Here is a 17,578-nt window from a genome sequence, read left to right on the forward strand (position 1 = left end):
AGTATTGAAAACTACATTTCGTTCGATGAAGAAATTGCTAACTTGATCGAACAGCCAAACTTCAGATGTTTTTCACAAGTTAGAGACATAAAGATCAACACAACAACTAAGGAACATTACAAAAATCTGGTCAATTATTTGACCAAAAAAAAAAACACGACTTTCATGACTACCAGTTAAAACAAGAGAAGGCATAAAGAGTGGTTTTAAGGGGTCTTCATTCATCTCCTCCAACAGATGCTTTCAAATCAGGCCTAGAAGAAATTCGCCACAATATAAGAAATATATCGTGCGTTATTCACCCCACCGAAAAATACCCACTGCTATTATTCTTTGTCGATTTAGAGCCAGCCCGAAATAATCTCGAAATAATTCAGGTTACAAGGCTAGTTTATTCAACCGTTAAATTTGAGGAGCCCAGACAAAAACCTATAATATTCCAGAGCACCAGATGTCAAAACCTAGGGAAAACAAAGGCCTATTGCCATCACCAGGCTAAGTGCGTGAAATGTGGGAAACTGAACTGACGCAGAAAAATCACAGACATTCGGACAACACCTCTCTAAAACCTTTATTCCATATACTTAACCCAATTCACCTTGAACGTATTGGAGCAGAACTAAATATTCCGCTCCAAATGACCCTCCCACCTAAATCATTTCATCCTTCTGAAATGTCTAGTATCATTCAAAGATTACTTACCCGCAAAGCTCCTGGATACGACCTAATAACATCCCACATTCTAAAACTTCTTCCTCGGAAAGCCATCCTATTCCTCACCTACACATATAACGCCGTACTCCGTTCCACATATTTTCCTGACCCCTGAAAATTATCTATAGTTAAAATGATCCCCAAACCCCAAAAGTCTCCAGAATACCCATCATCTTATTGCCCTATCTCTCGATTATCGATCATGGGCAAAATCTTAGAAAAACTCATTTTGAAACGCCTATTTCATTTAATAATATAACTCTTACCCCTGTCGAACATATCCGCTACTTTGGACAAAGGATTAACCTGGAATCCTCACACAAAACAGAAAAGACAGGAAACTGCACGTCGATTTCGACAATTACAGCACTTACTAGTCTAAAGGTTTCTAACACAATACAAAAGACTGATCTACATGACTGAAACTAGGCCAATCTGCACATTCGAAGTTGAGCTTTGGGGCTCCACTAAACCTTCGAATTCCTCACGTATTCAATCCTTACAATCTAAAATCCTTCGTAAAATCCTCAATGCTACTTACTTTGTCACAAATAAAATCATACATAGAGACCTTAATGTTCCCTATGTAACCGATCTAGCCCGAACCAGATATCACTCCTTCCATTATAAACTCCCAAACCACTCAAACCCCCTATTTTCTAGCATTTTCTTGCTTCCTCTTCCATTTCTGACAATCAGCCGAGGTGCCTGAAAAGAAGATGGCCAGGAGACCAGCTGATGTAAAATGTCATTAGAGTGCTACCAATGGGTAGTTGCTCTACTCGCCTGTAACACTCCATTTTAACTAAGATCATATTTATTAAATGTATTATGTAATATACAGTTGTAAATTTCAATAAAGATATTTTTAAAAAAAATTGCAATTGTAATTGTAAATTTGTAACTTTCTCACTTTGTAATTTTTACTTGCCAATTCACTGTGAACATGTCAATTGTAATCTACTAACCTCTAAAATCCAGTGTAAATAGCCCAACTGTTCGAAACACTTAAATAAAAAAAAATCGTGTTGATTTTCAGACAATATTTCCTATAACTCATTTTAAATGACGCCTGAAAAATCACAAACTATCTCTAAATACGCCTAAAAAAATCATAAAAACGCTTAATTTTACATTTAAGTACAATTCAACAGAATTTTTGTATGCTAGTTTTAGTTTTTAATTTCAGTTAAAAAAGAATACTCTGATAATGTTCGGTTCATTTTAATTTTCATTTATTCTAAAAAGAAAATAGTTGTGAGGAAAATAAATCGAAGGTAGCTTAATTCAATTAGAGTACTCATGGACACAGAAAATCTGTTTAATAAGATCCCATGCAAGTTGAAAAATTTAATTTTCCGTCCCTCTCTGGCCCTTATAGGTCGGATCACAAAGGAAAGGTTTGATATCCGCGCAGAAAATTGGATTCCTGGTGTCCGTCCCACATAAAGGGAAACGTATTTTCAAGATTTTTTCGTTATTTATTTATTTTTTTTCCCAATTTCAATAATGAAAAGTGATAAAAATAATCAATAGCAATATGTCAAAATTCCGATTTTTTTTATTACACTTTTGTTTTTCATTCGAAATTAATAACAATATAGTTCAGTTAAATAAGCTATCTAACCTCAACATTAAAAAACTAACAGAGTGCTTGTGTGAATTATATACATGGAAGTCCGGTTTTTGGAGGAGGTGGTTAAATGAGATCAAAAGTTTGTGTTTCATCAGTTATTGATTATGTTAAAAACTTTTTATTAGGTTGTTTGAAATTAAATTTGAGTTTTATTTGAGATAAAAGTAAATTTAAATTCCTACATTTTTTTTCAGAAACCATGTAGTTTTTATGATTTTATATGGAGTAGGAGGACTAATAGAGTTTATTAATCACATACCTTGACATTGGCTGTAAAATTTTAGAAAATTGTTTGTTATAAAAAAAAAAAAAAACATTGGTGCTGTATCCTAAAAACTACTTTATTTAGAAAAAAAATAGTATGCAATCCAATGTTAGAGTCAGATATCTAATTTGATTGAGATAATCTTTGTTTCCTTTACGTCTCAGAAACTTTATTCTCAAAAAAAAAAAAAATAGTAATCAATCACTTTTGTTGCAAACTTAATGTACTTCACATTTTCCTAGAATGTTTTTTCTTTCTAACCCCTTATTTTTTGATAATTTATAGAACATCTGATTTTTTTATGATAGAACAGTTTTTCACCTCTATCTCCTCACACGTAACCTCACGCGTAAACGCACGAATCCGTAGTACATTTAAGGAGCCAATATGGTACTATAATAAACAAGATAGGGCAGTTCGCTTCTTTACTTTTAAATTTGTTTGCGTTTTTGTACTATTTGTATTGCTGCATTAATATAGGATTACTCCTTTGGGTGGTTTTGAAAAAATGTTTCGTAAAAAAAAAAGGAACTGATAATTGATCATAAAAATATTAGGAAATTTCGTTCTATTATTTTCAATCGTACAGGACTATCGTTTTCCTCAGCCACTCACGTCCGCTGTAAATTGATATTTCCTCTTTCTCTGGATTCCTTTGTTCTTTTCTTTCATCTCGGTAAGGCTTTGTACTCAGTACTGTCGCATTTCTTCTTTGATTCTGAACAATCCATATTGGATGTATTTCACCCTTCCTTTTCTTCAAATTTCTTCATTGTTTTTCATGATCCAATTGTACTTTTATTGTATTTTTTATTCTACTAAAATATGGTAAGATTAATCTACTGTGCTAACTGGATAACATTTGTATATGACTGAAAGATCAATGACATCACAGACTTCATAATTGATAATACAACTGAAGATTGATGAGAAATCCAATTCGGCTAACGTTTTTAATGAAGCTAATTTTAAATTACAAAATTCAAAGAATATATTAAAATTGAATATAACGTTGAAAATTGATAACTTCAATAACTGTAAATAGAAAACAACATAAAAATCAGCATACCTTGGGAAATGGTTATAATTGTGGAATTTTTTTAACTATTCATTCAATTGTTAAGAGTTTTAAATTATCCAAATGATTGTGATGTTTCAAGCTACTAAACTTACACAAGGCTAGTATTACAAGTATTAGAAAAATTCAAATACAAAATTAAGAAATTTTAAAAAGATCCTAAACAAATATGAAAATTCGAATTACCTAACAAAAAGCAGTTCTCAGCTTAGAGCAGTTACCAACCGTCTGTACCGATTACAACTGATGAAAAAATTATTAAGAGTTTTACTAGCAGCAGAAGTACATTTACGCGTTCCTGCTTACTAAAACAATACTAAAAACTTTTCTGTTATACTTCTACCAGTACAACTGTACTTCTTCTTCTTTACGAAAATCAGGCCAAGAAAATAAAATGGCAATAATAATAATAATGCTGACAATATTTCCTTGATATTAAACATTGTTATAATTAAGTTATTAAACATGCCACTTAAATCAGTATGAAATTCTAGGTAACGAATTTATTTATAAGTAGATAAAACGAAATAAGTTGATAATCCATCATTTTTCTTGTAAAATTAACATGAGACCATCCTATAACAAATTTCCATCTGTTCATGTTAAATATTTATTTTTTTCTTGTTAGAAATAATGTATCTGCTGGTTTAATTTTAAATTGAGGTTATTTTTGTTCTAGTGCACTAAAAAAAGTTAATAAAATATTTAAAAGGTTTATTAGTACGGATAAAACACCGGTTCTGGACCAGGGCAATGAGCCTTTTTGGACTTTGGATCCTAGCCTCGACCCTACCTTAAACACTCACGTAACCTTGGACTTTGGACCCTAGCCTCGAGCCTACCTTAACCACTGACTACACTAATCACGTGACCTATTAGGAGGGGGATTTGAATTTAAATTTTTACTTCGACCTACCCTTAACCACTCACGTGGTCGGTCACGTGATCATTAGGCATCCAATCAGAGACTAGTATTTGGTCACGTGACCCCCTGGCAGACGATTAAAATTCAAATTTAGTTCAACATAACCACTCACATAATCATTAGGCCACGCGATCTTTTAAGTCACGTGACCGTCACCAGGGGCTGAGTGTGCCCGGACGTCATTTTATTTTTATTTTGTTTACCCCACCACCCATCGAAGGACTAGGTACCCACTTCTTATATTATAACCTCCGTGCGCTTGAGATTTTCTTGCAACTTGAGAGATTGAGGGTTTTAGAAGTGCCATAGTGTGCATGGCCGCCATTTTGCTTTTATATCGTTTGAGAGACTTACGGGTTTGGTGGAGGCCAAGTCTGCCCTGCCGCCATTTTGTATTTTCCACACGACCATTTTATTATGAGGGTCTCGCAATCTTCTTCTTTTCATTAGCCACCATTTTCGTTTTCAAGTGTATCACGGTCCTTTTCTTTTCGTTCGTTACCATTTTATTGCGATTCTCGGCATAAACAAACTTAGAGATAAATAAATCTGTTACTAAATTGGACTTTTTAATCTCTCTTACCTTTTAATAATTTCGACTTTGAACCTTATTCCTTTTTTTTTAAAGCTTTTAGTGTAAATAATGTGAATAATTTGTTAACTGAATAATAAATGGTTAAACCTAAAATATAAACACTGGTATGTAGACCTTTATCTTCTAATCCCTTCGATAAATGTAAAATGTGAGCTTGTATAATGTCTCAAACATAAACAAACAGAGATAAATAGATCTGTTACTATGGAGGATCCGGCGATCCTCTTCTGTTCCTGCACCACTATATTGATCACGTGACTTACGGGTTTGGTAGAGGCTGAATGTACCCGGCCACCATTTTATGTATAAGGATCTTGCTATCCTCTTCTTTTCGTTCGCCGCCATTTTACTAATGAGGGTCCTGCGATCCTCTTCTTTTCCTTCACCGCCATATTTGTCACGTGACCTACGGGTTTAGTGGCGTGTACTCGGCCTCCATTTTGTTGTATTTTTAACGCCGCCAATTTATTAAGTGGGTCTCGCATCCTCTTCTTTTTGTTCGCAGCTTGTTTATTAGGAGGGTTTCACAATCCTCTTATTTTTGTTCGCCGCCATTTTTATTGCTAGGGTCTCGCGACCTTTTTCTTTTCATACTGGTTAAACCTAAAATATAAACACTGATATGTAGGACCTTTATCTTATCATCCTTTCGATGAATTTAAACAAGGGACTTTGAACTTGTTTAATCCCTAAATCATAAACAAACTGAGAGATAAATATATCTGTTACTATGTAGGACTTTTTAATCTCTTTTATCTTTTAATACTTTCGACTTTGAGAGAGAGAAATAATAATACTTTCTATTTTAGTTTCTTCAGCGGATATCAACAAAGCATCATTTAATTCTTTAAGGATTGCATTTTGAACGTGCAATATCTAAAACATAAACACCGATGTTGGTCTCGATTATCATCTTCATCAGTTAAATCTTTCGGTCGAAGTGAAGAAACTTTGAACCACTAATAAATTACTTATAGGAGTAGCATATGTGACGTCATTATTATCAGATAATAGAATTGCCAAATGTTAAAAATGTTCGAATAGTCGTGTTATTTATTTTTTAACTAAAGCATAAAATAGGATATTTATTTTTTAATATCTTCTTGAAATTTAAAGGTAATATAATGTTTCAAACAGTGGTAACATATAAAAAACAGAATATAACAGATTATAACTCTTAAAAATATCAAATAAGGAAAAAAAAAAAATCGATAGAAAAAAATTTTTTTATGATATTAAACTAAGAAAAAAATTAATACAAAAAAAGGAAAAAAGGATTTACCAGTTCAAAGTACATTGTTTACACGATTATACGAACAATATGGTGGCCTGACACAACTAAGTCACGTGACATAAAAGAGGTTATGTCGAGCTAAATTTCAATTTAAATCCCCCCCATGGGTCACGTGAGCAAATACTAGCTTCCGATTGCTGCCTTATGATGACGTGTCTGCAAGTGTGCCCACACCACCATTTTGTTCTTATGCTGTTTTAGAGACTTGCGTGTTTGGCAGAGGCTGAGTGTACCCGGCCACCATTTTGTTTTGGAAAGACACCATTGTATTATGAGGGTCTCGCGTTATCCCCACCACCCATTGATGGACCAGGTACCCACTTTTATACTGCAACCAGGGCCTGAGTGTGCCCGGCCACCATTTCCCCCTGTTTGAGAGACTTACAGATTTGGCAGAGGCTGAATGCACCCGGCCGCCATTTCATTATCAGTATATGAGGGGATTTAAATTTAATTTTAGCTTGACATAACCTAAACCACTCATAACCTCACGTACCCACTTTTATACTAAAACCAGGAGCTGAGTGTGTCCGACCGCCATTTTGTTTTTTATGTTGTTTGAGAGGATTACGGCTTTGACAGAGGCTGAGTGTACCAAGCCGTCATTTCGTTTTCCCTGCGACTTAAGATACATAGGCTTTAGGAAGTGGATGAGTGTGCTCGATCGCCGTTTTGTTTTTACTACAACTTAGGAGCCCTGAGGTTTTGATAGAGCCTGAGTATGCCTGGACGCCATTTTGTCTTTCATTTGTTTATCCCTCACCACCCATTGATGGGTCAGATACCCACTATAACCCTTCCTCCAACATTTCGCTTTTCCCTGCGACTTAGGGGGCTTAGGCTTTAGGAAGTGGCTGAGTGTGCCCGGTCGCCATTTTATTTTTCTGGTGTTTCAAATATTTGTTAATTTTCATAGGGGCTAAGTGTGCCTGGACGCCATTTTGTCTTTCATTTGTTTATCCCTCACCACCCATTGATGGGTCAGATACCCACTATAACCCATCCTCCAACATTTCGCTTTTCCCTGCGACTTAGGGGGCTTAGGCTTTAGAAAGTGGCTGAGTGTGCCCGGTCGCCATTTTATTTTTCTGATGTTTCAAATATTTGTTAATTTTCATAGGGGCTAAGTCTGCCTGGACGCCATTTTGTCTTTCATTTATTTATCCCTCACCACCCATTGATGGGTCAGATACCCACAATAACCCATCCTCCAACATTTCGCTTTTCCCTGCGACTTAGGGGACTTGTGCTTTAGGAAGTGGCTGAGTGTGCTCGACCGCCATTTTTGTTGCTGCGACTTGAGAAACTTTAGGTTTTGACAGAGACTGAATGTGCCAGACCGCCATTTTGATTTTTTGTTTTTGCCATTAATTTATTACGAGGATCTTGCTATCGTCCTTTTCTCATTCACGGCCATTTTGTTAGCTAGCAGCTGAGTATGCTCGACCGTCATTTTGAATTTTTTCGTTTCTTTTTTATTACGAGGGTCTCGCGATCGTATTCCTTTGGATCACCGCCATCCTTTTGTTTACATTTTAGGAATTATATGTAGAGAAAGAGTGGGGGGGAGAAAGGGGAAATTGTGAGTATTACTACCGCTCTTTTCTTATATTGTTGATACATTGAATACTATGACCATACTCCAACAAAGTACCGTGACAGGACTGATAAAAAAACAAAAAAACAAATGGAGATCGTGTACACTGAGCCCACGAATATGTGCAGAATATGTAAATATCGCGAAGTTTAAGGTAATAGTGAACATTTAGAATGTTACAAAAATTTTAAAACGAAGAAGTAATGATATAACTTATGAGTAAAAAATAACGGTTAGAAGAAAGGTAAACGAATAGATTGGTAAAGGAGAACATTAAGAAGAGAACAGAAAATCCAAACATTCTTTATGTATGTAGGTAAACATTATAAAAATAAAATTAAGTTTAAAAAAATATAAATTATTAGGAAATTAGAGGAAAATGTAAAATTTGAGAAGATAATGTAGTATTAATAGTTCAAAGTTTACTTTCATCGAAAGAATTAAAAGATGGAGAGGATTAACAAATTCTACTCTATTGTATATTTTTTAAAGATTATTAGATCAAACTAAATATTAGGGAAATAAAATGGTGGCTTGAAAACAAAAAAAAAATACATGGGTGGCATAAGAAACACAAAATGGCGGTATGGTACACTTCACTCCTACAAAGCCTTAAGTTTCTTATGTTGTTGGGTGAAAAAATGAAGGTGTAAGGTTTTATACGATTAATTAGTTAATTTACCCTTCAAAAAGATTGGTGTCAATCAACAAATATGTTAACATTGAGAAGGTTACTGAAAATGTAAAAAAATAAAAAATCGGTAGCTAAAGGTAAAAATTAGGAAGGTTACAGAAAATTTAATCAGTTGATGATTTGAAAGGTGTGAGGGAACCTGGTAAGAGAGTGGTTGGGTAACGTATTGTACGTAATGAAGGGCGTCTAGGTGTTGAAATAGAAGCTTCCTAAATAATATTTAAATTTAAATTCAAAATTAGCGCTATGGGTCATGTGACCAATGACGTAAGTTCTGCTCTCCAACGAATAATATTCGTATATACATACGGAAATCAGAAAAATACCTACATTCATTTAATGATGAAAGGAATAAGGTACCGGAAATAAATAATAAATTAGAGTTAGGGAATAGGATTAAGATAGTTCAGGTAGGCTGCATTAGGATTAGAATTAGGGCAAAGTTCAGGTTTATTTTTCAATAACGGTTTAATGAAATCTTTAAATACAATCCTACATTGTTTCAATGTTTTCAGGAGGTTCAAAATTTCCAATCATCGAAAATATAACAAGATACGAAAGATTAGCAAGTCTGGTAATTCTATTAGCTCATAATAATAACGTCACATATCCTACTATCATGTGTAATGAAGTATTGGTTCAAAGTTTCTTTGCTTCCACCGGAAAAATTAACAGATAAGAGAGAATTAACAAGCCCTATATCAGTGTTTGTGTTTTAAGAATTACCGTTATACTTAGTTCAAAGTCAAATTGTAGTTATTAATAATATTTTCATATTAAAATTATGTTATCATATTATACTTAGTTGATAATTTAAAACTATATGAGTGGTCGCAAGAGGGAATAGAGAGAGGATATGATAAAATTTCAGAATTTTCCTCCCAATAAGTTTTAAGATGTCGGTGAAGATATTGATGAATTCAATAACAGCTATGAAATAATTTCTTCAATTTATAACACACTCCGCGCCTATAACGTAAGTATTCCATTGGCTTGATGAAGGTTATGTAACAGCTGGAAAGGTTGCAGAGGATAAAAAAGGTAAAAGGAAATTAAAAATAATTAACACGACTATTTTTGCACTTATAAGATATGGAAAATCTATTAACTTATAATAATGACGTCGCTTATCCTACTACTATATGTAATTTATTAGTGGTTTTAAGTTTCTTCACTACGACCGAAAGAAATAACTGATAAAGATAAAAAGTGAGTCCAATATCTGTGTTTATGTTTCAGGTATTACCTTTGATGGGGTTGGTGGGGGTGAACCAAATAAAAATAAAATGGCGTACGGGCACACTTAGCCCCTATAAAAATCCAGAAATATTTGAAACATCAGAAAAATAAAATGGCGGTCGGGCACACTCAGCCACTTCCTAAAGCCTAAGCCCCCTAAGTCCCAGGGAAAAGCGAAATATTGGAGGGGGGTTATAGTGGGTATCTGATCCATCAATGGGTGGTGGGGAATAAACAAATGAAAGACAAAATGGCGTCCAGGCACACTTAGCCCCTAAGAAAATACATAAATATTTGAAACATCAGAAAAATAAAATGGCGGCGGGACACACTCAGCCTATGTCAAAACCTCAGGTTTCCTAAGTTGTAGTAAAAACAAAATGGCAATAGGAAGGTTATTGTATAAAAAGTGGTTATCAGGTCCTTTGATAAGTGGTGGGGGTATACAAAATTACGACCAAAAATATAATGACGGTCGGGCACACTCAGCCGCTTCCTAAATCCTAAGTCTCTTAAGTCGTAGGGAAAAACGAAATGGCGCAGGGGGGTTATAGTGGGGATTTGACCCATCAATAGGGGGTGGAGATAGACAAACGAAAGACAAAATGGCATCCGGGTACACTCAACCTTTGATAAATGGTGGAGGGTAAATACTCAAATTGCAAGAAAATAAGAATGACGGAGAAAGTTTATAGTATAAAAAGTGGTTATCTTGCCCTTTGATGGGTGGTGTGGTGAACAAAATAAAAATAAAACGGCATCCGGGCAGACCCAGGACCTATCAAAACCTCAGGGCTCCTAAGTTGTAGTAAAAACAAAACGGCGATCGGGCACACTCATCCACTTCCTAAAGCCTATATATCTTAAGTCGCAGGGAAAACGAAATGACGGCCGGGTACACTCAGTCTCTGCCAAAGCCGTAAGCCTCTCAAACAACATTAAAAAAATGGCGGTCGGGCACACACAGCTCCTGGTTTTAGTATAAAAGAGGGTACCTGAGGTTATGAGTGTTTTAGGTTATGTCAAGCTAAAACTAAATTAAAAACCCCTCATATACTGATAATGAAATGGCGGCTGGGTACATTCAGGCTCTTCCAAATCTGTAAGTCTCTCAAACAGGGGAAAAATGACGGCCGGGGCACACTCAGCCCCTGGTTTTAGTATAAAAGTGGGTACCTGATCTATCAATGGGTGGTGGGGGTAACGCGAGATCCTCATAATAAAATGGTGGCGATCAAAAACAAAATGGCAGTCGGGAACACTCAGCCTCTGCCAAATCTGTAAGTCTCTCAAACAGGGGGAAAATGGGGGCCGGGCACACTCAGGCCCTGGTTGCAGTATAAAAGTGGGTACCTGATCCATCAATGGTTGGTGGGGATAACGCGAGACCCTCATAATACAATGGTGTCTTTCCAAAACAAAATGGTGGCCGGGTACACTCAGCCTCTGCCAAACACGTTAGTCTCTAAAACAGCATAACAACAAAATGGGGGTGCGGGCACGCTTGAAGTCACGTGATCATAAGGCAGCAATCGGAAGCTAGTATTTGCTCACGTGACCCATGGCGGGGGATTTAAATTGAAATTTAGCTCGACATAACCTTAACCACTCACGTGATTCGTCACATGGCCACACCCTCTTTTAAGTCACGTGACTTAGCTGTGTCAGGCCACCATATTCTTCGTATAATCGTGTAAACATTGTACTTTGAACTGGTAAATTCTATAACGTATACGATGATATGTAGAGTTGTATATTTTAATACATTAGATGATAGTAAACAAGGGACTTTGAACTTATATAATCCCTAAAAAAGTAAATAAATCGGGTGGTAAATAAACTTGACTAAAATATTAAAAACACGCCATTATTTTAGATTATCGATATATTGACTGTGAAAAAGATCCTTACCTTTGTATGTGTTTGGGGATGCTCCCTCATGAAATCTGTAAAGGTGCATGGAAATGTTGCAGTGACATCATATGGAAGCTCTCGCTCCCGCCAGTGAGCTCAATATGTTTTCATGACCAACGTTTTTTTTTTGTTTTTTTTTTATCCCCCTCCCTTACCATTTCTGGCATTCAGGGTACGTACAGGGTACCATTTCTGGCATTCAGGGTAATTAATTAACTTATTTTTGGATAATTACCTTCAGAGATTACCCTGGCATTCCGACGACAGATACATAGCAATAAATCTTTTAGCTATTTTATAATTCTATCTAATCAACTGTCAAATTACTTTAGCGTTAAAGTATAACCAAGAGGTCACTTATTTAATAACTTCATAATAAGTCGTTTTATTTTGGGTTATCTATATGATTAAAAATGATTTTTTATTACATAAATTAAATATATTCAGTGTAATTTTAGCTTGTTCAATATTAAACCGGCCTGTTTTTTCGAGGATATCCACTTGGAGCACACCAAGCTTCTATAAAGTGGGCACTCTTAATTTAGGGGAGGGTGTGGTGGTTGAGCGTGATTCTGGCCAAATTACTCTCCTTTCCTCCATTGGTCAAGAAATCCTGTTCGAGTATTGAACTCAAGACCCTTCATGGGCAGTAGGAGATACACATTTTTAGATGTACCGTATAATTGGTCATAGTTTACGAAGTCCTCATAGATGTTTGTTGAAGACTACATACATTACAATTCCATAAGATATATTATAAATTGTTTGTCCTGAGTTTATAAATAATATAATTTAACATAGCAACACTTCAGATGATTTTAAATATTTTAGTAGAATTTAATAGAATAATGTGTGATAAAAAACTAACTATGTTCAATGTAATTTCATTTTGTTTAATATTAAACAGGTCTGTTCCTCATTTTCTTAAACATCTCACAAGCAATGAACAGTGTTGAGAACTCATAAAATATTTCTTACACTGACTGCAGTCTTATTTTTGTCTCATTAAAATACTTTTAAAGACTTTGTGGTACTCAAGAGATATAAGCTTTCAAGTAAAATATTTGCTTTTAATGCGGTTTTATATAAGGTTATCATCCTCTGAAAATATTAAGGGATTACTTTGGTGTTTTGTTGGTTAGCTGGGGAACGTGTGTACATTCAGAACTACAAAATAAACTTTTTTTTTTACTATAATTCAGCTATATATCGTAGTATATATATAGGAAATATATAAACAGAAAATAGAAAACATACCAATGTTGACAGCATGACATGGAAGCCTGACGGTATCACCACGTACGGCACTGAAGTTTCCAGGTTTAGTGATGAATAGCGGCTTTATAACTGGACCATTGTCTACAACAGGAAAGATGGTGGCTTCCGTCTTCTGGCCTCCTAAAACAGTATAATCTTTTGTAGAGCAAGTATAATAATTTTTTTTTTTAACTAAAAGGATATATTCTTTCATAAACTAGTGTGCTGTTAATCACACCAACAACTCTACTAAAAAGACATATTTAAATCTTTGTTAGAAAATAATCAATAGCAGCTAAAATTTGCTTCAGCATCGGCTGGAAATATACCGTCTATCTATTTCGAGAACAGATGTAATCTAATTTTTTTTTATTTATTGACATTTACAACTGTATATATAATACAACAAGTAAATTTGAAGTAAGATAATAATGGTATGATACAGCATTTAGAGAAACTACCCATTGGTAGTACTCTAAAAACATTTTAACAATATTAGGTCACGAGGCCATCTTATTTTCAGGCGCCTCGGAGGATTACCAGGAATGGAAGAGGAAACAAGCTTAGAAACTAGTGGGTATGGGTGGTTAAGGAGTTTATAATGGAAGGAATGATATCGGGTTCGGGCTAGATCGATTACATAAGGAACATCTGGGTCTTTATGGATAGTTTTATTTGTAACAAAGTAAGAAGCATTGAGGATTTCACGAAGGATTTTGGATTGTAAGGATTGGATACGAGAGGAGTTCGAAGGTTTAGTGGAGCCCCAAAGCTCAACTCCGTATGTCCAGATGGTCCTTATTATTGTCATGTAGATCAGTTTTTTTGTAATTGGAAGTTTAGACCGTTTGTCTAGTAAGTGCTGTAATAGTCAGAATATACGTGCAGTTTCCTGTCTTTTCAGTCTTGTGTGAGGATTCCAGGTTAGTCGTTTGTCAAGATGTTGTCCAAGATAGCGGATCGACTTTCCCAAATTTCAAGATTGCTTATAAAGTAGGGACCAGCAATAGACCTTCAAAGTGTTGTAGACAAATTAGTTTTGATTTTAGTATTTAATAGATCTTTCTGAATCCAACAAAACTTGATAATGACGAGTGCCCAATTTTCTTCGTATTTCTCCAAATTGCCATACTTTTCTATTGTTTATATACAATCGAACTTGGGTTCTCTCCGCCACTTTGAAAGACCTGCAGGAATTTGAAGAGATCTTTGAAGTCTGTGGCATGTATGGGAAAATGGCATCTAAACGGATTCTCATCTGGCGATGAAGATACATTTCGGCTGGAGATTTTCCGCAAGCAAGAGGTGTTGCTCTGTATCGGAAAGTATTTTTTGTATCTTTTCTTCAATGGGACAAGTCTCATTTGCAGCTAACTTTAGTCTGTTTTTTAAAGTTTGGACGTTACGATCAGCTAGACCATTTGTAGCAGGATGTCCCGGTGCTATTTACTTTTGGAAGATTCTATTTTCTGTGCAGTAAGTGCGGAATTCCTCACTCTGAAAAATGGAGGCGTCAAGAGACAATTACTTGCGGGTATCCATGTCAAGCGAAAATTATTTCCAATAAATAGATAGTTGAAAAACTGCTAGGCGCATCCTTGCTGATTTTTATTTCGGCCCACTTGGACTTGAGCTAGATAATAATAGAAATTAACTACACCGAAAATTATAGGAAGTGCCTCTCGATTAAGCTGGCTATAATTGGTCTCAGAAACTGAAAGTGGCCTTGATGCGTAGGCTATCGGTCTTTCCGTACCTTCTATTGTGTGGCTAAGGACAGAGGCAATCCCTGTCGGGCTAGCATCTGTTATCAAAACAGGTGGCAATGCTGGGTCAAATGGAATAAGAACACGATTGCCACAATGTTCAGCTTTGATTTTCAAGAACGCCTCCTCACAGTTTGGCGTCCATAACCAACGTTTATCTTTTCTAAACAAACACCGGAGAAGATACGATATCGTAGAAAAATCTGGCACAAATCTCGAGTAAAATGTCACTAACTGTTAGAAACGTCTGACGTCATCAATATTTGACGGGCTTGGCAAATCTTGGATTGCTGCAACCTTAATAAGAGATTTCCTCAGTATATTGTATTCTACAATGTGTCCTAAATATTATATTTTTTCCTCTAAGAACAACCACCTATTCTTGTTCAAGTGAAGGTCATATTGAGAAAATCGCTGGAGACACAATTGAAGATTTCGAATGCACTCCTCCATGGATTCACTATGTACAAATATATCATCGAAATATGATTCTGTATTCTGACGCCCTTTTAGAATATGGGACAATATTCGGTTTAATTCTGAGGGGCTGTTTTTATTCCAAAACTAAAGCGATGCATACGAAAAGTGTCCCTCTGTGTAGAAATTGTCTGTATCATACTGCTATCATCGCTGACTTTTAGGTACAAATAATAAGGGGTGACTCGCCTGAACCAACCGTTCATTTACTCTGCATTTGTAATCAACACAAAGACGTACACCACCATCTTGTTTGGGTATTACGACCAAACTAGAGCCCCAATCTGTCGTGGGGACTGGTGAAATGATCCCGTCTGCTATCAGAGCATCTAATTCCTTGTCAACTCGGTGTTTTAAGGCATACGGAATGCTGCGTCCCTTGGTAAAAACTGGCTTGACTCCTTCCCTGAGTTGAAGATAGACTTGGAATCATGGAATGCAACCAACTTTTTCTTCAAAGATTGGCGAATAATTAGAAATTATTTCTTCAATTGATTGCAATGCATTGATATTGGAATCTGGAATATGGTCTCTCTGCTCTGTATCCAGTTGTTGAAGTTCGACACCTAGACTCCGATTCAATTTACGTCCTAGCAACGCTTCTTATCCCGCTGGCACGATGTGTAATTCGCCCAGAATCTCGAGCGACCGTCACGACAATTTTTCCTTTGGGCTGGATGATGTTTCCCGAATATGATCGGAAAGGAATATTTGATGCTTGCAAAGGTATATTCAAATTCAGCTGCTGGAACTCAAGTTCAGACAGAAGCGAATATTTAGCCCCAGAATCGACTTCGAACTTTTGAGGCTTACCATTGAGTTGGACTATAATTATATATTTGTCACTCTCGGCCATTTCAAACAAGTCGACGATGGGAATGATCTTGTTGAGACCATAAGTGGGGCCATACGCGTCTTGGCATTGCCTCGAGAGTGTTGGTAGTGCTCGAATCAGTTTTATTTCTTGATTCTCGAATTAGAGTTGAAATGCAGAATTTTGCATGGCCAATTTTTGAACAAGACCTACATTTCAATTTTTCTTTATCCACTCTGCAGTCTTGTATTATGTGATTGCTTCGCCCACATCTAATGCAGAGGTTGTCTAAGCCTAGAGCTCGATAGTAGGGAGGATAATTTCTATTTTGAGATAATCTTGAATTTGTACGATTCCTCGAACTATTCCTAGAACGAATTTTTGAAAAACTGTTGATTTTATTTGTCTCGCTCATTTGTTCATTAAAGTTATGATGGCTGGTTAAGTTTGGTGCTTTCAATTTTAGCAGCTTCAAGAGCAACAGGTTTTTCTAAAATTGCATTGAATGTTGTAGCATTAGACTTTAAAATTTGCTCACGTAGCCATTCATCGCGTAACCACGAATGATCTGAGCTCTCAGAAAAATTTCAGAAACAGATATAACCTGTTTGCAGTTATCAGCTGTACATATTACGGACAGTTCGCATTCCGTAAAGTCTTGTTGCAGTTTTGAAACAAATTCTGAAATGTTTCACTACCTCTTTGAAAAATATTTAGAAAATAGTGCTGGGCTACTGCTACACTTTTTTTTTGGAATAAGCATTTTTTTAAATGCATCAATGAGTTCATCGTGTGATAGACTCTCTCTGGTTTTTGTGGACCCAAAAATGCTAGCAATTTATTGTAATGCACAGATCCAATACTAACACATAGAAGCTGTGCTATCTGGGTTTTATCTTTAAGACCTTTCATTGTATAATAATTCTCAAATCGTTAAAGATAACAGGAAAATTTTTCTTTATTAGGATAAAAGTTTTCAAAAAACTTGGTGGAATACTCGAAAAATTAACTGAACCCATGGCTGTTGCTATGGGAGGCTGAAGTTTTGATGATGTTTCGTCAATCATTGCTTTTTGTGATTCTTGAATTGGAGCAAGAAGTAAATTCAAATGCTCAGTATTCATTCTAAACAAAAATTGTAATTGTACCTTAACGAAAGTCACTGGAAACCTAGATTTGCCGTAGATTTACGGCTGATTTATGGAAACCTAGATTTACCTGGAAACCTAGATGGAGCAAGAATGGATCCATATATACACCGATGGGTCAGCTACAGAGGCAAATAAAAATGCGGGTGCAGGTGTCTATAGTAG

At 35.7% G+C, this 17,578-nt stretch overlaps 1 protein-coding gene across 1 annotated transcript in view; it reads right to left on the reverse strand.

The window, feature by feature from the left end:
* LOC106679387 (opioid-binding protein/cell adhesion molecule homolog) overlaps positions 1-16,307 on the reverse strand; it is a gene marked incomplete at its 3' end in the record, with an annotated part of 300,127 nt that extends 283,820 nt beyond the window's left edge. The window contains 4 exon segments of the mRNA XM_067052790.1: positions 13,209-13,349; positions 14,965-15,137; positions 15,651-15,857; positions 16,039-16,307. Of these exon segments, the coding sequence (XP_066908891.1) occupies positions 13,209-13,349; positions 14,965-15,137; positions 15,651-15,857; positions 16,039-16,307 (790 nt within the window).
* Between the last annotated feature and the right edge of the window lie 1,271 nt (positions 16,308-17,578).

Source organism: Halyomorpha halys, unplaced genomic scaffold (assembly GCF_000696795.3).
Source record: "Halyomorpha halys isolate HHAL.00 unplaced genomic scaffold, Hhal_1.1 Scaffold200.1, whole genome shotgun sequence".
Taxonomy (NCBI): Eukaryota; Metazoa; Arthropoda; class Insecta; order Hemiptera; family Pentatomidae; genus Halyomorpha; species Halyomorpha halys.